Source organism: Lepidochelys kempii, chromosome 24 (genome assembly GCF_965140265.1).
Source record: "Lepidochelys kempii isolate rLepKem1 chromosome 24, rLepKem1.hap2, whole genome shotgun sequence".
Classification (NCBI taxonomy): Eukaryota; Metazoa; Chordata; order Testudines; family Cheloniidae; genus Lepidochelys; species Lepidochelys kempii.
The window spans coordinates 8,523,522-8,551,184 of record NC_133279.1 but is presented as its reverse complement, the minus strand read 5'-3'; the positions used below and the strand labels follow the sequence as shown (position 1 = coordinate 8,551,184).

At 49.4% G+C, this 27,663-nt stretch overlaps 1 protein-coding gene across 3 annotated transcripts; it reads right to left on the bottom strand.

The window, feature by feature from the left end:
* Positions 1 to 1,531: 1,531 nt before the first annotated feature.
* On the bottom strand, positions 1,532 to 21,739 carry RFX5 (regulatory factor X5). 3 transcript variants are annotated; one of them, XM_073323459.1, is made up of 10 exons: positions 21,436 to 21,739; positions 19,351 to 19,481; positions 16,438 to 16,471; positions 15,830 to 15,912; positions 15,217 to 15,339; positions 14,257 to 14,373; positions 10,163 to 10,244; positions 9,040 to 9,238; positions 3,613 to 3,710; positions 1,532 to 3,053 (listed from the first exon to the last, which is right to left on the bottom strand). In XM_073323459.1, exons 2-10 carry the CDS (start codon positions 19,467 to 19,469, stop codon positions 1,758 to 1,760), a joined length of 2,151 nt encoding a protein of 716 aa, XP_073179560.1. In that variant the 5' UTR covers positions 19,470 to 19,481; positions 21,436 to 21,739; the 3' UTR covers positions 1,532 to 1,757. The 3 variants fall into 3 exon arrangements, with proteins under 3 accessions (XP_073179560.1, XP_073179559.1, XP_073179561.1); XM_073323458.1 differs by having other exon boundaries at positions 19,351 to 19,485; positions 21,436 to 21,738; XM_073323460.1 differs by lacking the exon at positions 14,257 to 14,373 and having other exon boundaries at positions 10,163 to 10,232; positions 19,351 to 19,485.
* Between the last annotated feature and the right edge of the window lie 5,924 nt (positions 21,740 to 27,663).

The window sequence follows — 27,663 nt, the reverse complement described above, 5'->3', positions numbered from 1 at the left end:
GGGGTGAGGCTTATTTAACTCCAATGACTAACTAACAGTTTGGATACAGGACATCTTTGTTAAAGAGCCAACATCCCAGGTCTTTCACTTAAGGTCGAAACCTCCTCGGAGGCACCCAGCAAAACCCGGGCAGACTGGATTTGACATTCCTGATTGTTTCCAGGATTGAAAAACAAGAGATGCTTTCTCTACACTCTTGTTCTGCACAACCAAGGGTTGTGGCGGATTCTCCATCGCTGACTCCTTTTAAATCAAGATTGGCTGTTTGTCGAGCAGACCTGCTCTGGGAATTATTTTGGGGCCTGTGTTATCCAGGAGGTCAACCTAGATGGTCACACTGACCTCTCTTTGGAATCCATTATACCCCAAATAGCAGCACGAGAACCCAGTTTTAGAAAGGCCACCTCTCTCTGAGCCCTTTCAAGCAGAGAACTTTAATCCCTAGACCCAGGGTGGCTTAGATTCACAGATTCCAGGGCAAGAAGGGGCGCAGCCCAGAAAAACCTCATGCATCCAGCTCAGCGGTTTGGTTAGCGATGCTCGTGGGCAGATCAAAACACAGACCAAAGGGACAAATTAAAGGAGACACACATCACAACAACAACAACGTCACCACAAGCTTCAGCTTTAAAATAAAACCTGGGATCAGCGAGAACACCAGTGTCCATCCTGCGGGGTGCTTTGCGCCTTTGAGCTAGGGCAAGCCCCCCTACATAGGAGAGGAGCAGCAGCAAAAACTCCCTCTAGATGCAAAACTGGCAGTGCACCCCAAAGGCCTCTGATTTCAGCCCTGGTGTAACCGCAGCAGCCAAGTGATGCTGCGTCAGGGCGAATGGCATTAACGCCAGCAGTTTGCTTTGGGGCAGTTATACCAGTGGCCTGAAACCAGCCGTGCTGTCCAGTATCCAAGAGGAGCGCGGTCTGCAGAGGGCACCGTGAACATGATCTCTTGGGTGACCTCTGCACTGCATGCTTAACCCGGGTCTGTGGGACCTGGGCTTGTGGACTTGGGATGCACTTGAGCTGCCCCACTGCACTGCAAACCTGGGGTTTACAATGGTTGGACCCAGGTCTCAGCCCTGCTAATGTGTCTGTACTGCACTGCACTGACCTTCTGACGTGGGTCTGCAGCTCAAGCTGCATCCCCACTGCAAAATGACAGGGCTTGGACCCAACTCGCAGCAGGACTTAGACTCAGGATCCTGCTGGGGGGTGGGTCAGAGTGCCCGCTGACCCAAGTCACTGGTTTGGTGTGGACGGAAGGGGGCTGGGGCTCAAACCCGAGTCAGAGCCTGGGTGCAGTGAACAGTGTAGATGCCCTTGGTGGCTGAGGTGGCAAGATGTCACCCAAGACATTTCTTCACTTGAAGGCTTCCTACTCTCCAGCCAGATCTTTTCCACCCCTGGGAGCAGCAGCCCTTTCCTCACAGAGGGGGCAGGAGTGACGGTGCATTGGCCTGCCCTCCCAATGCAGCAAAACCAAATAGCTGGGCCAGAGAAAAGGTGATGGCTGCCGATCACAAACAAACTGTGCATGGCAAGGATTGGCTTTATTTAATAGCATGGCATCGGGGGGGGGAGGGGTTTTACTCTGCAGCCCTGGGAAGGGTCGGAGGCAGTTAGCAAATGAATATCATTTTTAAATCTTTCCTGCGGGGCGTCCGGTTGTGGCAGAGCGCCAACTCCTGGCTGCGAACCTGGACATGGGCGGACAATGAGTTCAGCTTGCTGTGGCGGGGGTGCTGCACAGGGCGTGCTCAGGGGCGATCCGCTGCGGACTGGGGGCTGGGGAGCCTTTGGGAAGCAGGGCCACGCTGGCGCATAGGGGCTTTGTCCTCTTCAGCGCCGGCAGGGCACAAACCCGACGCCACCGGGGACGACTCCTCCGAGCCAGACGCGTCGCAAAGCAAATCGGGAGAGCTCCCAGAGTCGGACGGCCGAGCAAGGTCGCCGGGGGCAGAAATCGCTGATAGCGGCGGCAAGGCCAGGCTTTTTTCCGGGCTCTCCGGTTTGGTGTCTCCCAAGGGAGAGCAGGAGTGAGGTCTCCCTTCCTGGGAGCCTTGGGATCGTGGTACAGAAGCCAAGACCCCCCCTGCCACCGCTGGCCCAGCCTCACCTACATTCATCGGCACCTGCGAATTGTCCTCCAGCTCCTGGGTGCCAGCTTTCACCTGGCTCTGATCACTGAACCGGCCATCCTGGATGACACTCACCTGGGAGGTGCCCATGGCTCGGTCAGCACCTAGCGACACTCCTTTAGCCCGGCTGTCTGGGCCTCCCACACAGAGCCCTCCTGGCTCTCCGGGACACGGGCTGGGTGACCCTCGGTTCCCACCCGAGACGAATGAGCCCCGTGATGTGCTACCCTCTTGGCCAGCATCACCCCCTCCTCCGGTCTCAGGGGCACCCGCCTCCTCCGTGCTGCTGCATTTATCCAGCGAACAGGCCTCCGCCTCCTCCGGCCTCTTCCGGGGCCGACCGCGCTTCCTCTTGATGCTGGAAGCCTCGCCAGGCGATTCCAGGGGGCGTTTGGCCCCTTTGGCTCCCTGTGCCTCCTGCCGGCTGCCGGTTGGCCCCTCGCTGCTCTTGGCGGGGCTGTGCCCTTCGCTGCCGCCGCCAGCTGCACTCTTGGGGTTAGTTGGGATTTCGGCCACGGGGATGCCCATGCCGGTCGGCACATTGGGCAGGATCATGTTGATCACCGGCACCGCCGCCTGCTGGCTGACCAGACCCGCCGCCCCATTCACGCCCGGTGCCAGGTTGATGGGCAGGGAGGAAGCAGTGCCCACCGGCAGTGGCAGGGCGGCCATCTTGACCGTGCCCCCGATGGGCGTGGCCGTGATCTTGGGCGCCAGGATAGGAGGGGAGGAGCGCACAGCCTGGGCACCCGGCAGCATCAGTCTCTCGCTGGCCTGGATGCGAGGCAGGAGGAAAGGCAGGCGAGCCACCAGGGCGTTGACTTGGGGGCTGCTCACCGGCTTGGGGGTCTCTGGGGTTTTCTTCCTCTCGGCTCGGGGTGGGACGGAGGGTTTCGAGTTATTCTCCTTTTTGTTCTGACAGGAAAAGACAGACAGATGGACTTTGGCAGAAGGGGCATCACCACACACCCATGCTGCGCCCATCTCCAGAGCCTCCGCCAAACACCTACACCCAACTAGGGTTCAGCGATGAGGGCCCACAACCCCACTCCTGAGGCTACTGCCACCCCCATTTGATAGGAGAGACTGAGGCACAGAGAACTGACTTGCTAACGGCATGAATTCAGTGGCAGAGGTGTGAGAAGAACTGAGGAGTTCTGGCTCCCAGCCCCCCTGCTCTAACTACTAGACCCCACCTCTCTTCCCAGAGCTGAGGGTGGAACCCAGGGGGCCTGGCTCCCAGCTCCCTCTGATCTAACCCTAGACCCCACTCTCTACCCAGAGCTGGGGCTAGAACCCAGGAGTCCTGGCTCCCAGTGCCCCCCTGCTCTAACTACTAGACCCCACTCTTCCTTAGATTAACAGTAAGCCGAATTCCAAGCAGGGGCTGACCATACCAGCCTTTCAGCTCTTAGGGGAGGAGGGCCCTAGTCATGGTGGGAAGGTTTCTCCCCAGCACCCAACCCTTTCTCACCTGCGGCTGGGTTTTGACAGTGCTGTCCGATGTTTCCAACCCATTCTTCTTGGCAGTCTGTGGTGGTCGAGTGTCTCGGTGGATATTTTCTGAACTTTCTAGAAACCAACCAACCAAAAAAAAAAAATACATGGACTTGACTGTTCTTAAAAGATCACCCTCACTAGAAAAGTTTTTTTTTTAAATGGAAAAAGTCCCTTCCCTTAAATTATTAGTGCTTTGAAAGGCACTGGGATTATTATTTATTTGGGAAAAATGCATTTACTTTCTATCCTGGATGTTATTTATTATAGTCACAAGCCAGGAAATCCCCAACTCTGGTCTGCTTGACAGGTCTATACAAGAGAGCTACACTGGTTTAATTCAGGGTTTGTCTACACTTGAAACACTACAGCAGCAGTTCTTCAGAGTAAACACTACCTACATCAACAGAGGGGTTCTCCCACCGTGGTAAGCAATCCACCTCCCCAAGAGGCAGTAGCTAAGTCAACGGAAAAATTCTTCCATCAACGTAGGTACTGCTTCTCGGGGGGGGGTGGATGAACTACAGCGAAGGGAGAACCCCTCTCATCATGGTAGTGTCTACACACTGAAGTGGTAAAGCGGAGCAGCTGCAGCGTTTTCAGTGTAGATGTGGCCTTAGTAAGACTGGTGCAATCCCCTACTTCAGTTTCAGAGTGGGTTTATTCTGGTTCCGCTTAAACCAGTTCCTGAGGGCTTGTCCCCATGCGAACGTTCCACCAGTATAACTTAGACTGGTCTTTAAACGGACATTAAAGCACCAAGAGGCTGCGTACAAGGCTATGGCAGAAGGTTGCGGGCCCAGTTTATTATTAAAGTTGCAGGTTTGGTGCAGGCACCACAAAACTGGAACTCCACCCCACGTCCAGCCCTGTTCCGCCCTCTACACCCCACATCCGGCCCCGCTCTGCCCACCCAGGGTTCCAGGGAGGGAGTTGCCATCACAACTCAAAATGAGCTGGGGCATTCTGTGTACCTACCACACCCAGCATAATAGGGCCCTGGTCCATTACTGGGGTTCTCAGGGACTACTGTAATACCCCTAATAAATTATCCTAGACGGTGCCTGTCTCAGAGACCTTATAGTCTAAATGCAGATCATACACTAGACATAACAAACAGGGACGCACCACTATTACCATGTCAACATTAGGGCTTTGCATTGCTTTAACTCGGCCAGTAGGATTAGAGCGCTACCGCTATGGGTTAGCCTAATCGAGGTGGGCTTTGTCTACACGCAACAGCCGTGCCATCTTAGCCATGCACAGCTGGAACAGTGCAGCTCCTCCCCATGGTGCAGACAGTCCGCAGAGGTACTAATGGAAACTGGGCAACTGACTTCAAATTCTCTCACTAAGGGAATGTCCCATGGAGCTCTACAGAGAGACACAGCTGAAAGGTTTCAGAGGAGCAGCCGGGTTAGTCTGTGTTCGCAAAAAGAACAGGAGGACTTGGGGCACCTTAGAGACGAACCCATTTATTTGAGCATGAGCTTTTGTGAGCTACAGCTCACTTCATCGGATGCATTCAGTGGAAAGTGTAGAAGATCTTTTTATATACACACAAAGCATGAAAAAATACCTCCTCCCACCCCACTCTCCTGCTGGTAATAGCTTATCTAAAGTGATCACTCTCCTTACAATGTGTATGATAATCAAGTTGGGCCATTTCCAGCACAAATCCAGGTTTTCTCACCCCCTCCCACAAACCATTACCAGCAGGAGAGTGGGTTTGTGTGTGTGTGTGGGGTGGGGGGGGTGAGAGAAACTGGATTTGTGCTGGAAATGGCCCAACTTGATTATCATACACATTGTAAGGAGAGTGATCACTTTAGATAAGCTATTACTAGCAGGAGAGTGGGGTGGGAGGAGGTATTTTTTCATGCTTTGTGTGTATATAAAAAGATCTTCTACACTTTCCACAGTATGCATCCAATGAAGTGAGCTGTAGCTCACAAAAGCTTATGCTCAAATAAATTGGTTAGTCTCTAAGGTGCCACAAGTCCTCCTTTTCTTCTTACAGCTGAAAGGGTTAATCTCAGGTGATGGCCGGGAGAGGGGGGCCTGCTAAGAGCAGAGGGAACTTTGCCTGCGATTTCCCCAGGAGCAGCAGGACCCAGTCCTCTGTCACAGGGCGGCTGGCCCCTTTAAGGGAGCTGCGTCCAGCCCCACCTGTCACATAAATAGCTCACCTCCATAGGTGGGGAGAATGAGAAAGTCACGTGACAGGCAGGTCATGTGGCTAAATCAGGCTTCCAGGGTAGAGATGAGGCAAGGGGGCAGAACGGTTACTTTCTCAACTGACAAAACTAAGGGAACAACAGTCACTAAAAGGAAAATTGAACGAGATTATAAATTGTATTTATAAGGGCCGCAAATAAGCGTAGTTAAAAGCTTCACATTTTTAGATGCGATATTTAGCAGCAAGCTCACACGGAATGAACATATTGAAAATATTAGCCACAAGGCAGAACACCCTACTTCAAAAAGTGTTTCTGGAACATCCTAGGGTGCAGAGCAGAAAACAGCAGAAACGCTGCACAGAACGCTAATAAGGCCAGTTATTGATTATGGTGCCAGGATTTCAGTTCGGCATCAAAAACCAACTTGAGAACGCTTGACTCAATCCAAGCTCAGCAGACTGTAGCATACTGTACATGGTGCCTTCATCACAACGCCGCTGTGAAGGGCCGATAGCAGTGGGTAAAATGCCCATGATCTTAAGAATGAAGCTTTTAGATGTAACCTTTGGGGCTAACATCATTGGAAACAGTGAATAGATACACTTTTAAATGGACGATGTGTAGGGCAAAAACTCAAAATGCCTCATGTAAGGAGGGCTGAAGCATGGACAAAGGATCTTAGTGTAGAGAAAGACCCAGAAGAGGATAAAATCTATAGCTTTGGGAAAATGCATTAACATTGGAAAATTATACCTTCGGAGGTAGATACAGAATTGTATAGTGAAACCGAAAGAGGAAAAGGCATGTTAAGCGTACAAGATATCGCAAATCAACACGTCTGTGATAAGTCTGTATAATATCCCCGCCAAAGATCGGCCAACAGGAAGATTGGGAGCAGCATTCTGCGTTCCTACATGCGGGATCAAGAAAGCTGTACAGCTATCAAACTTTGGGGCCGTTTCAACGACTGAACTGGCTGTGAAAATGCTGGGGTTAAATTGGGTCATAGATGTTTGCCCAGCCACAGTGGTCCTCCTGTCTGATTCCTTATCAGGACTCCGGGCGATCAGAAACCACTCTTCGGATAGCGGAAATGCTCCATGTAATGAAACGTTACGGTTAACAACAGAACTGATGAAGCTGGGTGTAATCGCAGTGATAGCAGAGATCCTAGCACACAGAGAGGTGGTGGGCAATGACAAAGTGGCAAAAATTGCTGTTAAACACGAGCAAGTTGATTTAGACACCCCTGTAAGTAAACTAGAGTTTAAAAACCTGATTAAAAATGAGTTAACAGCAGGAAATATGGGCCCAAAGAAATGAAGAGGGAAAGATGCTGTGAAAAGGCTGTTATAAGAAGGAGGGAGAAAAATTGTTCTTCTTCACCTCTGAGGACAGGACAAGAAGCAACGGGCTTAAATTGCAGCAAGGGCGGTTTAAGTTGGACATTTGAAAAAGCTTCCCGTCGGGGTGGTTAATCACTGGAATAAATTGCCTAGGGAGGTTGTGGAATCTCCGTCATTGGAGACTTTTAAGAGCAGGTTGGACAAACCCCTGCCACGGATGATCTACATAATACTTAGTCCTGCCATGAGTGCAGGGGACTTGACTAGATGACCTCTCGAGGTCCTCTCCAATCCTATGATTCTATGAAACGTGCCCAAGAGTCAAAAATACTCATATACTCCAAGGCCCTGAGAGAAGGAGTGAAGTGGCTCTATTTAGAATTTTAACTGGTCATTGTGGCTGAAACAGTAATTTGTTTCTAATAAACAAACATGAAGACAGAACAGGCAAGGTCCAGGAAAGAGCTGATCAGCTTCTTTGGGAGTGCAGAGTGTACCATTGAAAGGGGATATATGGGAAACTTTTAAGTATCTTTAAGTATCCAAACCTTTAAATATCCAAATTTTCACTGCAACACCTAGTAAGAGCATCAGGAAAATGGAGACCTATTAAAAGCAATACTGCAATTCTTAAAGAACACTGGGGAAGGGGGAAGACTTGAATTTTTTCTGGTGTCCAGTGCTTGGCCGTCACAGGCCAGGGGTACCCTACAATGTTCTGTCGAGCCAGCTACGTCGCTTTGGGATGTGAAAAATCCACACTGCCGATTGACACCGTGAAGCAGACCTAGCCCCCGGCAAAGACAGTGGTAGGTCGGTGGAAGAGTTCTTCCTCTTGTGGTGGTGGATTAACGTCAGTGACAAGAGAACCCCTCCCGTCGCTGACACGAGGGTCTATGCTGCGGAGCATCAGCAGTGCAGCTGCAGTGGTTTAAGTGTAGACAGAGCTTTGGCAGAAAGCCTGTGAAGACTCAGAGGAAGGAGAAGGGTGACTCAAAGGATGAAGGGGGCTGCATGAGCTGCTCTGCACAGAGTGACCCCCCTCAGTTCCCAGCCAGAGAGCCCAGGGGTGCAGCCTGCAGGAGCCTGCGAGGGAGACCGGAGAGCAAGTCTGCTGCTGACAGAGCGGGGACAGGATAGCTGGAGCTGGGACACTGGTCGGGGAGGGCCGTGCTCCGAGCATTCTCCCCCTCAGCTGCTCGGCTGGCTGGCTCACCTGCTCAGGATCTAACCAATCGCTGCCATATGTGGGGTCAGGCAGAAATTTCCCCTAGGTCAGCATGGCAAGGACCCTAGGAGTTTTTCCTTCCCTTTGCAGCATGACCGGGAATCTCTCACTTAATGCTCTGCCATTGGAGAGGCCTCGGGCGTTAGTGCACCGGGGTCCTTCCCCTTCTCTGCCTGCGGCACAAAACAGTCTAGTCTCCCACCAGCTGGGATACTTTAGTCTCAGTCTGGTTGCCTTTGGGGTGCGGGTGCTGGGTGGGGTTGGTGGCCTGCAATATACAGGTGGTCAGGCTCGATGATCTCTATGCCTGAGAGCCCTGCATTGAGAGGTGGGAGCCAGCCGGGAGGCTGGGGAGTTCTTGAGTTTCCTTGTGAATGTGAATAAACCCAGCCCCACAAAGGGGTGTCACTCAACACATGGAGCCCTGTGTCCATTACTGGGGAGGCAGCAGCTAGGCTGAAGCCAGCCTGGGTAGAGAGGCCTGCGGCACTCTCAATAACCCCAACCCTGCAACGAGCGCTGCAGTGGGAGGTCCCGGTACTCCACCGAGCCCCACGCTTGGCAACGGGGCTCCCACCTACCCCCCACACACACACAAGCGCAGGAGCAGGTCCTGTGGGAGGAATCCCCTTTCTGAGCACCCGACCCACCTGAGACCACCATGGCCATGACCAGGTCGGCGCGGTCGGAGCGCGAGCTGATGAGGTGCTGCTGGATGAGGAACTGAGCCACCTCCACGATGTTGTTGAAGGAGCGCTTGAGGATCTTCTCAGCCCAGTGGCAGGTCAAAGCGCAGGCCGCGTCCACCAGCTCGTCGTGGTATGACTGCACCAGGTCTGTCAGCTCCGACTGTGTCAGGGGAGGGGAGGGAGGTCAGCGACCAGAACCAGGCCTTGGAGCGCTTCTGCTCCTCTCTCCGGGCACAGTCAGTGAGCACGCAAAATTCCCAGGGCGCTCCTGGTGTATGCCCAGTGCTCAGTAATCGAGTGCCCAAAACTCCCGGGGGTGCTCCCGATAGACACCCAGCGCTCCTGCCTGAACTCACAGGAGGTCATGGTGAGGACAGTTCCCAAGGACGGGTCACGTTATATGCCAACATACAAGAGCTGGGGGGGTGGGAGGGAGAGCCAATTTTCCCAGCAATGCCATGTCTGGCATTTCCAAAAAGTCAAAATCAATCCATTTTGGGTCGAACAAAAGGTTTGATTTTTGACCATTTTTAAAAGGTTCAGGACACGATATTTTGAGACATCGTTTTGAACCAAAACACTGAAAGGTCAAACGTTTAACTTTTTCCTTAACCTTTTTTTTCCCCCCCAGTTGTAACAATTTGGAGGAACTGAGATGAATTCACACAATGGTTCCGTGTTGCCAAATCTGCATTTTTTTACAACAACAAAAAATGTTTTGGGTGAAGAGTTTTTCCCAGCTCTATGTACAAACCCCTCTACACCCCTGCCAGCCCCAGACATGGTAGGGGGCCCAGTGCCCACGGTAGGGGGAATATACAACCTCCCCACAACACTTCCTATAGCCGATGGGGCTGAGCTAGGACCTTCCCATGGTCAATGGCATGAAGGCAAAACAGACTCAACACTAAATCTAAAATTCAGAGCAGGTGTGTTAGGTAGCTAAGGCTGGGGCAGTGACATCGCAGAAATCTACTGAAACACCCCCTAACCATGGAGGGCTTTAGAGCCCACAAGCACCAGGATGGCCCACTAAAGCTCAAGCAGCCTTCACACTAGGAGGCCGTGCTTCTGGGGAACTTACGGTATCGGTAACTTTGAGGTCCAGGCTGGGCAGGGGTGGCATGCTGACCACGGTCTTCCTCCTGATCCCGCTGTAGCAATACGTTTGGCAAGGTTAAGGAATTTCAGTGGGAAGTTGGAAGGAACTAAATAAAGCTGCAAAAGTGAGACGTTAAAGCTTGAAAGGAGGCTGTTTAAGTCCTTAGTGTGACTCCTTCCACATCCAATTAGAGATCTGGGAATCACAAATCCTCTTGCTTTTCACTGCCGATACAGTTTATACTTCACTGTGCTCCGCACTAGTTCGGTCCACTTCTCAGTTCCGATGAGCTAGCCCAGATCTGCTCGACCCCCACCATGAGTGGAAGAGGAAAATAAACTTTCCTACTTTTTCAACTCCCAGTCTCAACTTTGACTGAACTTAACTAGTTGAATAAGCTGAAAAGAAGGATATATTCTCTCTGGACTTACAGAAGAGGCTACTTCTGTCCAAAGCTAGATTAGCAGGTCAACAATTCAGACTGCAAATGGGGTATCAATGTTTAACAGTCAGGGTAATTAGCCATTGGGACAATTTATCAAGGGCCAGATGGATTCTCCATCACTGGGAATTTTCAATTTAAGATTGGATGTTCTGGTAAAAGATCTGCTCTTGTTCAAACAGGAATTATTTGGGGAAGTTCTAGGGCTTGAGTTATATATGGAGGTCAGAGTGGATGATCACAACACTACTTTCTGGGCTTAAAATTTGGGCTGTCAAGCAATTAAAAAAATTAATCGTGATTAATCACATGATTAAAAAATAATCGTGATTAATCGCTCTGTTAAACAATGGAACACCATTCATTTAAATATTTTGGACGTTTTCTACATTTTCAAATATATTGATTTCAATTACAACACAGAATACAAAGTGTACAGTGCTGACTTTATATTTATTGTTGATTACAGATCTTTGCACTGTAAAAAACCAAACATAAGAAACAGTATTTTTCAATTCACCTAATACAAGTACTGTAGTGCAATCTCTTTATCATGAAAGCTGAATTTACAAATGTAGAATATTGTACAAAAAACCCCACTCAAAAACAAAACAATGTAAAACTTTAGAGCCTACAAGTCCACTCAGTCCTACCCCTTGTGCAGCCAATCGCCCAGACAAACAAGTTTGTTTATATTTGCAGGAGATAATGCTGCCCCCTTCTTATTTACAATGTCACCTGAAAGTGAGAACAGGTGTTCTCATGGCACTGTTGTAGCCAGCGTCGCAAGATATTTACGTCCCAGATGCAGTAAAGATTCCTATGTCCCTTCATGGTTCACCCACCATTCCAGAATACGTGCTTCCATGCAGATGGCGGGTTCTGCTCAATAACAATCCAAAGCAGTGCGGACCGATGCATGTTCATTTTCATCATCTGAGTCAGATGCCACCAACAAAAGGTTGATTTTCTTTTTTGGTGGTTCAGGTTCTGTAGTTTCCACATTGGAGTGTTGCTCTTTTAAGACTTCTGAAAACATGCTCCACACCTCATCCCTCTCAGATTTTGGAAGGCACTTCAGATTTGTAAGCCTTGGTCAAGGGCTGTAGAAATCTCACATTGGTACCTTCTTTGCATTTGTGAAATCTGCAGTGAAAGTATTCTTAAATCGAACACATGCTGGGTCGTCATCTGAGACTGCCATAACACGAAATATATGACAGAACGCAGGTAAAACAGCAGGAGACATACACTTCTTTCTGCAAGGAGTTCAGTCACATATTTAATTAATGCAGTTTTTTTTAAACGAGCGTCATTGGCACGGAAGCATGTCCTCTGGAATGGTGGCCAAAGCATGAAAGCACATACGAATGTTTAGCATATCTGGCACATAAATACCTAACAACGCCGGCTACAACAGTGCTATGCAAACAGCTGTTCTCACTTTCAGGTGACATTGTAAATAAGAAGAGGGCAGCATTATCTCCCATAAATGTAAACAAACTTGTTTGTCTTAGCGATTGGCTGCACAAGAAGTAGGACTGAGTGGAATTGTAGACTCTAAAGTTTTACATTGTTTTGTTTTTGAGTGCAGTTATGTAACAAAAAAAAAATCTACATATGTAAGTTGCACTTTCACAATAGAGATTGCTCTACAGTATTGCAGGAGGTGAATTGAAAAATACTATTTCTTTTGTTTATCATTTTTACAGTGCAAATATTTGTAATAAAAATAACAACATAAAGTGAGCCCTGTGCACTTTGTATTCTGCGTTGTAAATTTCAACTATTTGAATAAGTAGAAAAACATCCAAAATATTTAATACATTTCAACCGGTATTCTATTGTTTAACAGTGCAATTAAAACGGTGACTAATTTTTTTTAATCGCAATTAATTTTTTTGAGTTAATCACATGAGTTAACTGCGATTAATCAACAGCCCTACTTAAAATCTATCAAGGATTTAAAGATAATACATTTCCTTTTGTATCAGCTTTCATTAGAGGATCCTAAAGTGTGTTCCAGAGTAACCGTAGTGCCAATCCCACATGTTCAACCATTATGAGTTAGACACCCCCCAAAAATCCTAGATTTTAAAAAATAATAAACTTGGGCTCTTTTTTATTTGCCTTCTGGTTTTTGAGCCTTCAGGGTTTGCATTTACAAAATTTTCTTTGCAACCATGACAGCTAGAAACTTAGAATCATAGAATATCAGCGTTGGAAGGGACCTCAGGAAGTCATCTAGTCCAACCTCCTGCTCAAAGCAGGACCAATCCCCAATTTTTGCCCCAGATCATGGGTTCTCATGGAATCACATGATTCTAAGAGCCGGGGCTTTAAGGAAATTCCCAAATACCATGAGAGTTGGCAACCCTGTTTTGCTAGATATCAGAGGGGTAGCCCTGTTAGTCTGTATCCAATGGACACAAATCAGACATCAGGAATGTTAACATACAAAAAAGCCTGTAGGAGAGCACTTCAATCTCCCTGGACACTCAGTAACAGATTTAAAAGTAGCCGTCCTTCAACAACAACAAAAAACAGACTTCAGAGAGAAACTGCAGAGCTACAATTCATTTACAAATTTAACACCATTAATTTGGGCTTGAATAGGGACTGGCTGGCTCACTACGAAAGCAATTTTCCCTCTCTTGGTACTGACACCTCCTCAACAATTGTTGGGAGTGGACCACATCCACCCTGACTGATTGGCCTTGTCGACACTGGCTCTCCCTTCTCTTCATGTGCCAGTATATTTATGCCTGTATCTGTAATTTTCACTCCATGCATCTGAAGAAGTGGGGTTTTTACCTACAAAAGCTTATGCCCAAATAAATCGGTTAGTCTTTAAGGTGCCATCAGACTCCTCATTGTTTTTGTTTTGCTACAGCAGCTGTTCTCAAACTGTGGGTTGGGACCCCAAAGTGGGTCATGACCCCCTTTGAATGGGGTCGCCAGGGCTGGCTTAGACTTACTGGGGCCCAGCGCTGAAGCCTGAGCCCCACTGCCTGGTGCTGAAGCCTGGATGGCGGGGCTCAGGTTGCAGGCCCCCTACCTGGGGCTGAAGCCCTTGGGCTTCAGTTTTGGCCCCCCTGCCCAGAGCGGTGAGGCTCGGGCTTTGGACCCCTCACCCAGGGCAGTGGGGCTCAGGCGGGCTCAGGCATCGGTCCTCCCTCCTGTGGTCATGAAGTAATTTCTCTTGTCAGATGTGGGTCGCGGTGCAATTAAGTTTAAGAACCTCTGTGCTAGAGGATCCCACAGCACTTTGTTAATAAGAGCTAGGAACAGAACCCAGGAGTCCTGACATGCAGTTTCTTATTTCAGTCACTCAATACCACCCCCTCCCAGATTCCTGACTCCCAGCCTCCTGCTCTAACCACTAGACACCACTTCTCTGCCAGAGCTGGGAATACAATCCAGGAGCCCTGCTCCCACTTCCCTGCTCCAACTGCTCCATTCCCCTGTGGAGCTGCAAAATGTAATGACTAATCAATTAAAAACAAATCATTTCCATTCATTCTTGTTCTTTAAAAGACGCCAACCCTGTCCACACAAAACTAAGCTGACATCATCCCTTTGCTTGGCTAGTTCTTGGAGGTGTAGACAGAGGTTATTTAGCGTACAAGGATATTTCGATTGTCCTCGTCCTCCCAGTCTTCTGGCTTTGATGTTCGGGAAGATCTCCCGGATGATCTTCCCAAAGTTAGCAGCACTCAGAGGGTGACAACAGAGGTTATCACAGTATCGCCTGCCGGGTTCAGAGGATCAGAGGAGAGAGAGTTTCATCCCAAAGCCAAGGTCCTGCACTTGATACTACTGCCTTGGCCGTGCATTCGATTGCTTCCCCGTGGATTATCACCAGCAGTACTGAACGCTGGGCACCAGCGTCTCTTCTAGTTAAGTCATATTACATTTATCACAGAGGGTCTTTGCAAACTCAGCCTCCGCAAACTCAACCTGATCTACTCCCTGCACAGGGGGAAAAATCACTCTCCGCCACTGAAATGCGGCCACCTCTGGGTGAAACGGCATTTCAACAGCTGCCCAACACATTACAGCCCAGTGCTACAGTTCTGACTCAGGCAATGGATTTTTTGCCCACGCAAGAGCAGCAGCGTGTGGTCCCAGAGGAGGATGATCTCTGGGTGAGTATCTGGAACACCACAGGGAACTTAGTAACGCTGAGCATCGCTAGCACAGTTGGCATTTGCTCAGGATTATTTATTAGGCGTATTACGGTAGCGGGTAGGCATCCCAGTCACGGAACAGAAGGACCCCATTGCGCCAGGCGCTGTAAAGTATGAGGTATATTACAGTAGCACTTATGAACCCTAGTCACGGACCAGCACTAGACACTGTACATTCGCAGAATAAAGAGACAGCCCCTGCCCCAGGGAGCTGGTAATCCAGGATGTTATGGGTACAAACGGACTATGAATGAACGGAGGCTGGAAATCTAAGGCCTTCCTTGGAGGCCTCCCAGTCAAGCCCTGATGCAGCCAGTCCCTGCTTAGCCTGCAAGATCCAGAGCGCTCGCAATGCAAGGTCACTGGCTGCACTGACTCACGCTGGGCCCTGTGCACATGCTCACTTGTATGTGTCGTAGACATCCTGCTTGGGCAGGCAGGTGTCCGTGTGTTCCTCCAGGTGATTCCGGATCCAGTTGCACGCATGCATGTGCTCAGCAGTGCTCAAGGAGCTCAGGTCCAGGCTGCTGCTCGCAGGGAGGCAGGTCATGGTAAGCAGACATGATCAAATTAGAGACAACATTAATTAGCACAGAGATTGCATCAGTGAGGGGTTATGGGGGGAGACAGAGAGGTTGCCAGGCCAGGGTTACATTCCTCTCTAGCAACTTTCAGAGGATCATAGGCATTATTTGGAGACTCCCTCCCTCCCATACCCCTGAGGCTCGGAAGTAATATAAAATGGGTGGGGGGTAATACATGGGAAAACTGAGTTACAGGGAAACACTGGCATCAGCTTGAAGAGAACCCAGTCATGCTGCTTAAATTACTGGGCCACGATCCCTCCAAGAACTGGCAAGAGAACCCCAGGGTCCAACTGCCCAGAACTCCTGCACCCCCTTCCCAGAACTGGCAACAGTCCCCAGGAATCCTGATCCCCAATCTCCTCCTGCGCTAACCACTGAACCGCGCTGTAGTGAAAGACAAGGCACAATGGTATCTTAGTCTGTTCCCTACCTTTTTTCCCCAGAACTCGGACCGGATGGCAGCTGTAGGTACAGGTAGAGTTTATCGTTGTCTGAAAATTTCTGCACATCTTGCTATTGTTAGCAGGGACAAAATGGTTAGAGATTCAACGGAGGCAGCAAAACAGCTAGAAGTCAAATTACTTTGCTAATTGCAATGACTAAAGAGACTTCTTAGCAGAGATCATTCTATGACCAATAATTATGTTTGCTGCTGTGCAAGGCAAAGTAAATAAAATCTTATGCATCAGGGCATGACTTGACCAATAAAGGGGTCAGGAAGGAAGCACGCCTTCTCCCACCCACTCTATTTAGCAATACATAATTGGTCAAGGGCAGATGGTCTGATTTGCTCTGAAAGATCATGCATTGCTCACTGCTCCTCTTAGAGATTGGATCCTGGACTGACTGAACCACTGAACGGATCCCTTATGGCAGGATTACTGGATTAGGTAGAATTGAGGGACTGAGCCAGTATGGTAAGAGGCAGAGCAGCATGGGATGTTGCCATTGAGAGAAGATCCAAGGCTGACACTCACTTGTGCTGGTCTCTACGCTACAGGGTTTTTAAGCAGCCGAAGAGCTGCTCAAGACACTCACCAGAATGCTGTCCACTTTGTTCTGCACGGATTTGCTGTTTAAAACAGGAGAAAAAATAAAGCATCCGTCATCAAGCCACAGAGCGTGGACTGTACAGCACTCCCTGCACAAAGCAGAACCACAGGGACGGAAAACACCTCATGGGTTCCCAGCCAAACCTCACTGCTGCCTCCAGTACGTTGGAGTCAAAGCCCAGCTTCTGTGCGTAACAGAGAAAGCTTTCATATGCAGCAGCTGCTGTAACAGAACGTCTACTCAGTCAGCAGCTGCTTTTACATCCAGCCCACAGATCCACTTCCCCAACAAAGACGCATTCGCTTAAGGATTAAAAAACCAGGAAATTAAACAGGCAAAAAACTTTGCTGGGAAACATTTAGGCTTGCTTCACACACACACAGCTTGCCTGACTCAAACCCACAGGAGCAATGAAATGTTGAGCCACCGAATAGTACATCCCCTCTATTCCTCCACCCACAGGCAAATTACCATCCCCTATAACCCACACACCTTAACTCTGCCCTGCTCGCACCAGCAGGGACAGTTTAAGGCATGGGCAAACTGGGCATGTGCCAACGGAAAGGTGGCCCCAGCAGTGATGTGTGACAAAAAAATGTTAATCGACAAAAAAATGTTAATCGAGTCGACGATGAATATTGAGTCTGGAGTGATTCAGGAAATTGGATTTTCAGAGGTCAGTTGTCACTTCGCTGCCTGCAGAGGTTTTTAAATCAGCAGAATACATTTAACACTTTTTCTGTTACCGCTACGTTGTGTTTTAGTTCCCAATAACATTTTACAGGCAAGAATTACTATTTATTTTCTACTGTAACGTGGCAGGGCTCCGCTGCCTCCCCACCCAATACGCTGTGCCCAGGGGCCTCTGAAGTCATTAAGAAGGCCCTGCCCACTCGGGGGGTGAGCCTTCTGTCACCCCCTTTACCAAACTACCCTCCCCCAACACACCACCTCTCACTGAGTCACAGGGTCTGAGCTATGTCCCAGCCTGTATGTAGCCTCCTGGGAGTGACCCCTTTACTATGCTGGGCCCCAAGGACCCACACAGATCCACAGGGGCAGGCCTCTGGCCCCAGCATTCCCTGTCTCTGTCCATGGCTCCCTGGAGCGAAACCGGCCAAGCCAAACTCCAGGGGGAGGCTTGTACCGGGCCCGCACCGTGCTCTCCGGGAGTATTTACAGTGACACAGGCAGCCTTTTTCAGAACAAGGGGGCCATTGATGAGTCACCTGGCTACAGAATCCGAACGTCCTTGGTGTAGCACAGAGAGGCAGAAGTTATGCCATAGTCCACTCTGGTTAAACCAGTGCCCTGATGAGCCAGCCAAGCTGTGATGGACTCCACCTCTGGCTCTCGTCCCGTGTTCCCCCTTTATCTGCCCAGCTCCAGGCTCCCGAGTCCCTCCAAAGGGGTCACCCTTCCTCTAGTCACCTGACACCCTGTTCTCTAGCTCAGTCCCCGGTCCAGCCTGCGGGGCAGAGGGGTTCCTGCTGTTAGGTGTTCAATCCTGAGGGCATCTCTCGGTCTTGCTGGAGACCCTCTGTTGATTCGGGCTGGTTTGAGCCACTTCTTTAGTGACTCTACCCATTCCCCTCCAGACAGTGAGGTGACCCGCACACCCCTCCTGCCCTGTTCCAGGAGCAGGGTTAAACCTTTTGCACCCACTGGGTAGCAAGAGGGAAACTGAGGCATGCCTAGGATTTATACAAATATTATAGAAACTACCCAATTTGTCACACCTCTGCACCAAACACTCATGACGAATAGTGTCAGGAGGGGAAAATTTGGTAATCAGAGTTCAGGGTCTATGCATCTGTCTGTGTATCACTCTGAAGCCTAGAACGTTGGCTAAGTCAACGTCACCAAATCATCACACGCTCGGGGTCTACTGAGGACCACTGAGTCGGTGTGAAGCGACGGACACAGCTACAAGCATGGCTGACAGCTCTTTTTGTTCAGCATATCACCAGGCTGAATCATCGCCGGGTTTCACGGCCTGTTACCTTCCTAGTTTTAAGTTCTCAGCCACTTTCAGGTTTGTTTGTTTTTATCTTCATGAATTACTTCCATATGACAATGGGGACTTTCACCTAGCAAATAACATTCACTAGCTTTTATATAGCGCTTTTCATCCATAGATGTCCAAGCACTTTACAAAGGAGGCCAGCATGAAGCAGAGGAGGCTATGTCAGGGCAGAGTTAAGGTTACCATGTGTGGGCTGGGGTAGCGGTCAGGGAAAGCAGCGTGTCTGTGAGTGATGCAGACCGGTATGTAGGGCCATGTGGCTTAATTTTTTCATTTCCTTGCTCATGTGGGTTTCAGGCAGGTATGTTGCATATGGGTAGCAACCCTGATTGCTTCACAGCAAAACATTTTGCCTGTTAATATTTAAAGACTTTGAGCATCAGTTAGATGTAAATGACAACCAGATGTGGGATCAGGAAGGAATTTTCTCCCAGGCCAGATTGGCAGGGACTGGGGGTGGGGGGTGTTTCGCCTTCCTCTGCAGTATGTGGGTACAGGTCACTTGCCGGGATTATCTGGCTATATCTCACTTCATCATTCCCAGGGCGCCTCACACACTGGTATTCCTCGGTCCCTCCTCATCTCTGCCTGCCGCCCATGGCAGTCTAGTCTCCTGTGGGCTATGATACTTTGGTCTCGTTTCAGTTGTAGGGTTTAGTGTGTGGGTGCTGGAGTTGGCCTGTACTAATCAATCGCACATAGCCCCTAGCACCACAAGATCCTCACACCACCACAATTCAAAGAGATAAGAATACCCAAGGTGCAGAGCAACGCAACGTCTCCGGGGCTGGGCAGCCAGCGCCTTTCACTACCACTAAGAAAACATCTAAGAAGCCAGCCATACAAAAGCGAGAGGGAGATGTTGCCCTTACGAGATGGTGCTCTTCAGTTTCTGCAGCAGGGTGCTGGGCTCTGTGGCATCCCCTCTGGAGTTCCCAGGCTGCGAGCTTCCCTTTTTAGAGACCTTGGGACCAGCTTTGTCGTCAGCCATGACATTCGGCAGCTGCCTAAAAGACAAGAGCCGTGAAAAAGCAGCCCAGAACAGATTGCCCCACGGCAGACAGCCACCCAACCGGTGCAGAAGTGCCATTTGTTATTACAACCGAGCGCTCGGCCCCTTTCCCTGCTGCTTGGGGAGAAACCTGACAGCTTAGAGGGAGTCAGGTGTCGCTGACGAGGCAGAGGTCCAAAAGCAGAGTGGCAGTGTCCTGCGTTTGTGCAGCACCTCGTACCTTGTCTGCGACTGGGGCTTGTGGATGCTGTCACAATACAGGTAGTTATTCTACAAAGAAATAAAAATGCGTGAAAATACAATTCACGCTTGTAAGGCTGGTTAGGAGAGCTGGGAGCAAAGGCTGATGCCTTCTAACTTGGGGGCCTAATTCAAAGGCCCCCAACTCTGCATTTAGGCACCCAAATAAGGTGTTCAGCACCCTCAACGCCCATCAACTTAAACAGAGCAGTTAGCGGGTCGCAGTGCGGGATCGGGGCCGAGGAGAGGAAGCGTGATGGGAGGAGAATCCCATTGAAAGCATGAAAGGGAATTCTGGGACCTAGTTCTGAAAGGAGAGTAGCACAGACAGACATGAAAGCGTTCCCTAGCCTTCATGAGGTTGAATGTAATAACCCCTGCTGGAATTTGACACCGGGGCCCAGATTCTTGCAAAAAGTGACATGTGGTCATTAAAGACCCCAAGCAGTCAGGATCTCCCCCTCCCACCCACACACTTTTCCTGGTAGACCCTGACCCTGCAATGGGGTCTGTGGGCTTAGAGCTCATTGCAGGACCAGGGCCTTGGATTGTAAACCATTCCCATGAGTTTGTACAGCACCTAACACAAATGCTGACTGAAGCCACTGGACACTATCATAGTATTAAAATAATCAAGAAGTAAAAAAATCAATGTCAAGAATACGGATATAGAACTCAAGCTGAGCGCACTGAAGAAATAACGCTGTCTTATGTCAAGTGATTTTCAGCAAGTTGGTGGGTGTCAGAGCTGGGAACAGAACACTACAGTCCCACTGCCTGGTCCCCGGTTCTGACCACTAGATCAAACTTCCTCCTAGGGCCTGGAGCTGAACCCAGGAGTCCTGACACTCAGCCTCAGCTCTGACTACCTCCGCCAGACAGCGTTCTTCTTCTTCTTCTTGTCCTATTTTCCTCCCCCCCAAAAAATAAAATTTTTAAGTCAAATTAAATTAGCAAGACCATAAAGTTTTTGCTGAGTTTTTCCCTGTTTAATTGCAAAAGTGAGGATTCAGCAGAGCTCAAGGAGGCTCCATTAATAACCCTGCATTCAACAGAAGACTGGAGCTAATTTAATTATTAGTTTGTACAAGAAATTTGCATGAAATGCTACAATTCTGCAAACCTCAGCTCCGGAGTAGCCTGTTTAGTTATAGATCCTGTATCTATAGTTCCTTCTTCAGGGCGAGGTGCTACCACTGAGAGGAAATCAATTAATGGCTGGAATGCCCCAGGGGGAAGTGGGGGGGGGGAATCCCACGAAGAGGGAGATTTAAATATCTGCAGTTGAACTGGGAGCCGCAGCTTCAGACTTGCCAAATCGCGCTGTCCCCAGGCTGGGGGAAATCTTCCTCCTCCTGGCTGTAAAAGCATCTCGGGTTTTATTTTGCAACATGCGCTTCCAGATCTCATCATTTATTTTCGAGGGGGGGGGGGGGCGCTGAAACGTCGCACATCCAGGTCTGACAGCAGCCGCAAGGTCCAGAGAGCCATGCCCCAGAGCCAGCTTGGCCCGACCAAGGCGACGATTTTCGGTTTGCAAAGACGAGCCGATCCTTGTGCGTCCCTTTATTACGGTTTTGCAAGACGGATTTCCTCTCTCTCTGGGAGCGACCCGCACTTTGCAAGCCCGCCCCATCCTCACCCCCAAGGCTTGGCTACGTTGCAAAGCAAGAAAGAGACTGGGAACAAAACAAAGGAAACTCACCTACTCCCAGGGTCGCCACAAGCCCCCTCGAGAGCGAGCCAAGTGGCCAAAGGTGCGTTTGCAGGAAGGGAGAAGGAGGCGCGCGCCCCAGCCGCTCAGTCCGCGGCCAGCCTCCCCGTTCGCTCCCCCGGCTGGCGAGGCGTCCCCGGCAGCATGGCCCGAGCCCCGGCTTCTTTGCTTGGCTTGCCGGCCCCTCTGGGTCGCTGCCCCCCCCGGCGCACAGGACAGGCACGTGCCGCCCCAAGGGCAAAACAGAAAAAGAAAGTAGCTCAGCACCAACTCGTCTTGCGGGGGGGGGGGAATAACCCCCCCCAACCTGCCCTGATTGCCGCTCTGTTTTTCTGATTGGCTCACGCACCTTTGATCTGCCCGGAGACTTTGGCCGTTCATTAATCTGATTGGCTGCGGCTGGCTTTTCTACCCGGATACAAATCCGATTTGTCTCTTGATTGGCCGGCTGGATGTCAACTCTGCCTAGTAACAAGCTGCGGCTGGGCAAAGGGCGGGGCGGCTGGAGGAGGAAGCTGGGGGGTTGCAATGCAGGCCTGGGGGAAGGTTTTGCTGACAGGGCTGCTGCGGGGCGGGGGTCACAGCAGCCAGGGCTGCTCCCTGCCCCCTGGCAGAGCCTGAGCCTGTCTGCAAAGCCAGGTACTGACACACCACCCCATCCCTCACCATAAAGCCGGTCCCTCTGACCCGCCATGGACAGCACCATGCATCCAAAACCAGCCTTATCTGGAGTTGTTTTTAAAGCCCCAGCTCCCGGAGGCATGTGATTAGAGGAGCCGCTCAGCTTTCGTTCCGTCTCCAGCTCTCCTGGTTGCAGAGGAAGGCATGCAAACGTGTCCCCAGTGCACGTGAAAAGCTCAGAAAGCAGCAGATGAATAATGCAAGGCCCAAATTTATTATTTTAAAAAACAAACTCATTGTTTTTACGCCAATCTCATTCTTTTTGGAGGCCCGACTCAGGATTTTTGAAGGCTTGGGATGCGGGGTGGTACAAAAAAACACATCAGAACCCTGCTCCCAAAATGATGAGAGTATTTTTAATCATGATTTTTAAGATAAAGCATGGGTGGGGTTGTGTTTGCCTTGTGGGGTTGTGTCTGTCTGTTTCTGGCCTTTAGAGATCAAGGGTTTCTCTAAAAATACAAGGGCCATGCTTTGTTTCAACAGTGGAAGTGCCAGTCCCCACACAGTCATGTGGCTCTGGGAGCTGGTGCTTCAGGAGAAAGACCACAGATCACAAACTGGCAACACCGCCAGGCTGCAAGGACCAGCGCTTTACACCCACCTTGTGCTGCTGTGCACGGGTGCTGACTCCTTGGGTGCTTCGGGGCTGGAGCACCCATAGGAAAAAAAGTGGGTGCTCAGCATCCACCGGCAGCCCTGCCAATCAGCTTCTCCCCTTCCCTCCCTGCACCTCCTGTCCACCATGGTCAGCTGTTCAGCGGCATGCAGCTGGTGCTGGGGGGAAGGGGTGGGGTGGAGTGCGGGGTCAAGCATCTCCTGCGAACTCAGGAAGACGGTGCCTCTGCTGGTGTGAATGGCTCCCCAAAGGGGTGTGGTAGCAGGGCAGCAGGCCCAAGCAAGGTCAGTCGTATGATCATGGACTACAAACAGAGATAAAAACATACATATATCTTTGCTGGAAGGTTGCACTGTAACACGACTTTATTTCTTGGTATTCAGAACCCTGACAGACAAGAATAAAAAACAGAAAGAGACAAAGCAGGCTGCTCCCTAAAAACACCTCACCCCACTTTATTGTAGACTGTCTGTCTGCAGAACTGACTCTGATCACATGCTTCCCTACAGAGCCCCCTGGCTGGCAAGCAGGACCAGGAAAACCCTTTAGGATTTAAGGTGATAGCTTGTAATTTTTTACACCGTTTTCAATATACCCCAGCAAGCAGCTGGGTGCGGCCCTGCCCCTCATCTCTGCCCCCTTCTATCAGCAGAGTGGAGCAGGAGGGCAGCCAGCATCTAAACCAGCTCCAGATCCTATGCAGAGGGTACTGGACCGGGAGGAAGCTATTTGCTCACAGCCCTCTGCATCAGTGTCTCCTCAGGCTGACCTCATTTCCCCCTTCCTCTACCAGCAAGATCTAGGGGGGCAGGGAAATAACCTGGCACCTACATCTGTGGGGTGTGTGATGGGGTATATAAACCCTGCACTGGACAGGAGGGGGATAAGGAGCAACTCTTGGCTAAGGAGGCCGCACCCTTCCGCCCATACCGAGCATGCTGGGGTTGGAGGTGGCATTTAAAAGGCTGAAAGGGGGAGCTGCAGTACCCGGAGAATGGGACCAGGGCTGGAAGTCCGAAAACGCTCTCCAGGGATGGATGGTGGCTGGCTGGGATGCAGCGGGAGGGAAGCCGTGATCCAGGGAAGCTGACTTGAGGTTGGCGCAAGGCACCACCAGGGTGAACAAAGAGAAACCAGCCTCCCCGGGTCAGAACCTGGCGGAGTGAGAGGACCTGGGTTCCCCTACCCCGCTGGGTGCGGCACCCATTAGGCCTCCTGCGCACAGCGGGGAAAGTCCCGGCATCTCCATCACAACAGTCTATTCTGTTCTTACCCCACCTTCACTGCTGTCGTATATAAGCACCTTCCAGCTAAGCAATATGACTAACCCTGTCGTGCACGGCTCCCTCTCACTCATCCTCTCCCGGTTGTGCATTGGAGTGGTTTGTTTTGTTAGGGTTTTGTTATTATTTGTTCTGAAATGTCCACATGGCTCCAGGTCCGCGTTAGAGAAGGCAGGCCGAAGTAGAGCACCTCACACAGGGAGTGGAAGGCGCTTTGGCCCAGCGCCCAGGTGAGAAGGTCAGGATCAGATCCCCAGAACCCGAATCAGGCTCTGAATTTAGAACTCCTAGGTCATCTCTTTCTATCAGCTGCCTCTGTGTCCAGAACCCAGCTAGGGACATTACACCAGTGCAAACACCAGAGATTTATAAGACTAAAACGTAGGCACTTTTCATGTGCTAGACATGAACGCGTATGTTCAGCTAAGGTCAGGCAGTCTAAGGAGCCGAGGCCTGCCTGGGCCCTAATTCAGGATGGAGGTGTGACAAAGTCCCAAAATAAGCGACTCATGCTGGAAATTCAAAATGCTGTGGATCCTTTAACCATCAAAGTGACGGTGAAGGGACACCAAATCCAACTCAAGAGTGCTGATTCTTGGGACATTTGAGAAGGCCAGGGTTAGTGTTGGCTGTGAGGCAGACTGGCCTTGTATAGCAAAAATATATTAAAAAAAAAATCAAACCCCAATATTTTGATTTTAAAGTCTTCTGGCTCTGACCAAGCAAAAGTCTGACTTTTCACGCACATTGCATGTGCCAAAAATGCTGTTCAAAGTTGAGCTACTGCATGCTGAAAGATGCAAGAGGAAGTTATAAGCATCTTTCTGAAACAGGAACTCTCTCTCAGTGCACGGGTGGAAGGAATGTATGATAGTGTTTTTTCTACAATTTCAGTTCCAATTTTTTGCTAACTTTGCAGTTTTTAGATCATTTTTGAGTCAGGGCTTTTGTAAGATGGTAGAGATGACGTCCGTGGGTTGACACGTGACCTCACATGGCTCAGATTACCTATAGACCGACTGACTGACTAGATATACTTATAGATATGTGGACTTTTCGGGCCCAAATTTATTGGAACAAGGAGGTTTATGTCATCAAACCCCTCTGGGTGATGCCCATGATTTCAAATGGGGAGTGCTTCATTCTGATTTGCCAGTCTCCATATTGCCTTCAAGTTGGGAGCAATTTGACCCTCCCTGTATCTGCTATTTGGCTGAAATATAAATCTATCAAGTGGCATTGAGAGTGAGAATACCTTATTGCTTTTGAGGCTGATGACTAAAGAAAACTACCCCTTGCTAAATTATTACACAAATCTTACAAGGAACTGTTTCTTCCCACAACCTGCAAACTAGATTAATTTGATTTTATTCACTTTCTTTTAATTGGATTTGTTTAAATGGACTTTATTTTATGCTTTCGTTTAATTAATAAAATGTATAAAATTGGAAACCTGGGTGGTTTGGCTCTGTCTTCCCCAGACATCAGGCCGCTGGGCCTGGGTCAGATCAAAAAGACAACTGCATGACCCACCTGGTGGTCCTCACAACCTTTCTGTAGTCCTCCCATAACTTGTGGCCAGACAGGAACACTGCTCGATTTGAAGGAAAGTTGACAATTGACAATTATTGATAATTTATTTGAATAAGTAACATGGGTTCCAGAATCTTTGACATGGATACCAACCTTAAAGCTGACCAATTCCCCATAGTAAGTTCATAGTCTCATGGCACTAGGGTGAACACAGTCTGGATAAAATCAGAATCTTCCCAACTCTCTTGCTCAACCTTGTTTGAAAAATGTTTGAACTGTCCTGCAGGTTTTCTTTCATTCCAGCATGAGCATCAGAAACCCCCTGAAACAGAGGTCCTAGTTTTGCCCTCCAAAGCCCCATTTAGACAGACTTTCAGGCCAGATCATTACCATCATCTAGCCTGAACTCCTGCAAAACATAAGCCAAAGAACCTCATCCAATTTCTGCATCAAGCCCATAACTTCTAGTTGAGCTGTAGCATACCTTTTGGGAAGACATCCAGTCTCGATTTAAAGACTAAGTGACGGAGAATTTACCATGTCCCTGGGTAAGTTGCTCCAAAGGCTAATCACCCTCGCTGTTAAAAATGGGCATCTTATTTTGCAGAGGTGAGGGATCTTCATCCAACTACCAAGGTGTCTATCTGAGTGCCAGACATCCTGGAGGTCACTCCATCACTAGCTGGCACTTGTTCTGAAAGCTGCTGACTGCTCAGGATTTAAAAAACAAACAAACATAAAGCTGGAGACGGCGCTTTGCCAGAACTAGAGCTCCTGTCTCCTTGGCTTATGCTCAAGTGACTGGCTCCTGGCTGCAATGCACTTAGCTCTGCATTTTGCTGATGAATCCAGACTAGGAGTAGAGATTTTACATGGTGTGTGGGATCAGAAAGGTGTTAACGAAGCGCGGTTGTAGCACCCCGGCTCAATGGTTACAGGTACGCTCACACATTACACCCGTCACAATAGACCAGCTCAGTAAGCAGCTGGACTTTTTGCTGCCCCCTAGGCCGGACAAAGGCGTCCCTCCTTTTATACGTCGATACAAACAAGTGACATATGACACCTCTGAGACGGTTACTTACCAACCGTACACCTTGTACCTGCTGGCTCAAATAAAACATCCCCATTCATACTTCTGTCCTCCCATCCTTGTCTTTGGGGTTGGTATGTTTCTGTACCATTTTCCAGGAATGTGTCCACACCACAACTTTATGTTGGGTGTCTTGTGGAACGTGTTTATGTGAATACCTAGTGCCTTGGAGTTCTTACGAGTGCCTGTGTTTTTAGCAATGCCAGGCATGTGTTTGCCAAGTTCATGTACCGGACAGTGAACGTGTAAACAGGCATTTGCTTTATGACAGGGCCTGACTTACTTATAGCCTAGCTAGTGCTGACTTTGGTTCAGGCCTCAGGCCTTGAATTTTCCAGGCTCTCTCTTTTTTTTTTACAGCAAGAGCATAAGCCTTAAGGTCATTTCTCCCTCCAGCAAGCTGCAAACATATTTGTTCTGTTCTAATCTCCTTTCTACCTCACGTCATTGTAACTTTCCTGTGTGCCAGGCCTGTGCTCATTGCTAGAAGGGAAAATACAATAGCATTGCTTCAGCGTTGGTTAATTCAGAGGAGCCTCTTCATCATCCCTCCAGTTTCCTATGGGGGTTCCTCAGGGCTCTGTCTTTGGCCCCCTTCTCTTCTTCCTCTACACCAATGGTTCTCAGCCAGGGGTCCCTGTACCCCTGGGGGTACTCAGAGGTATTCCCGAAGGAACATCAACTCATCTAGATATTTGCCTAGTTTGACAGGCTACCTAAAAAGCACGAGTGAAGTCAGAACAAACCAAAATTTCAAGGACAATGACTTGTTTATACTGCTCTCTATATTATACACTGAAATGTAAGTACAATATTTATATTCCAATTGATTTATTTTATGGTGGTAAGGAGAAAGGAAGCAACTGATCAGTACTGAGACACTTTTGTATTTTTATGTCTGATTTTGTATGTTTTTAAGTAAGGTGAAACTTGGGGGTATGCAAGACAAATCAGACTCTTGAAAGGGATACAGTAATCTGCAAACGTCGAGAGCCACTGCTCTACACCTT

Coding starts and splice junctions, on each gene's coding strand:
- RFX5 (XM_073323459.1), bottom strand. CDS start 19,469: ATGGCTGACGACAAAGCTGGTCCCAAGGTCTCTAAAAAGGGAAGCTCG. Junction 15,913..16,437: donor ACAAAGTGGACAGCATTCTG/GTGAGTGTCTTG, acceptor TGCTAACAATAG/CAAGATGTGCAGAAATTTTC. Junction 14,374..15,216: donor GATGTCTACGACACATACAA/GTGAGCATGTGC, acceptor TGAACCCGGCAG/GCGATACTGTGATAACCTCT.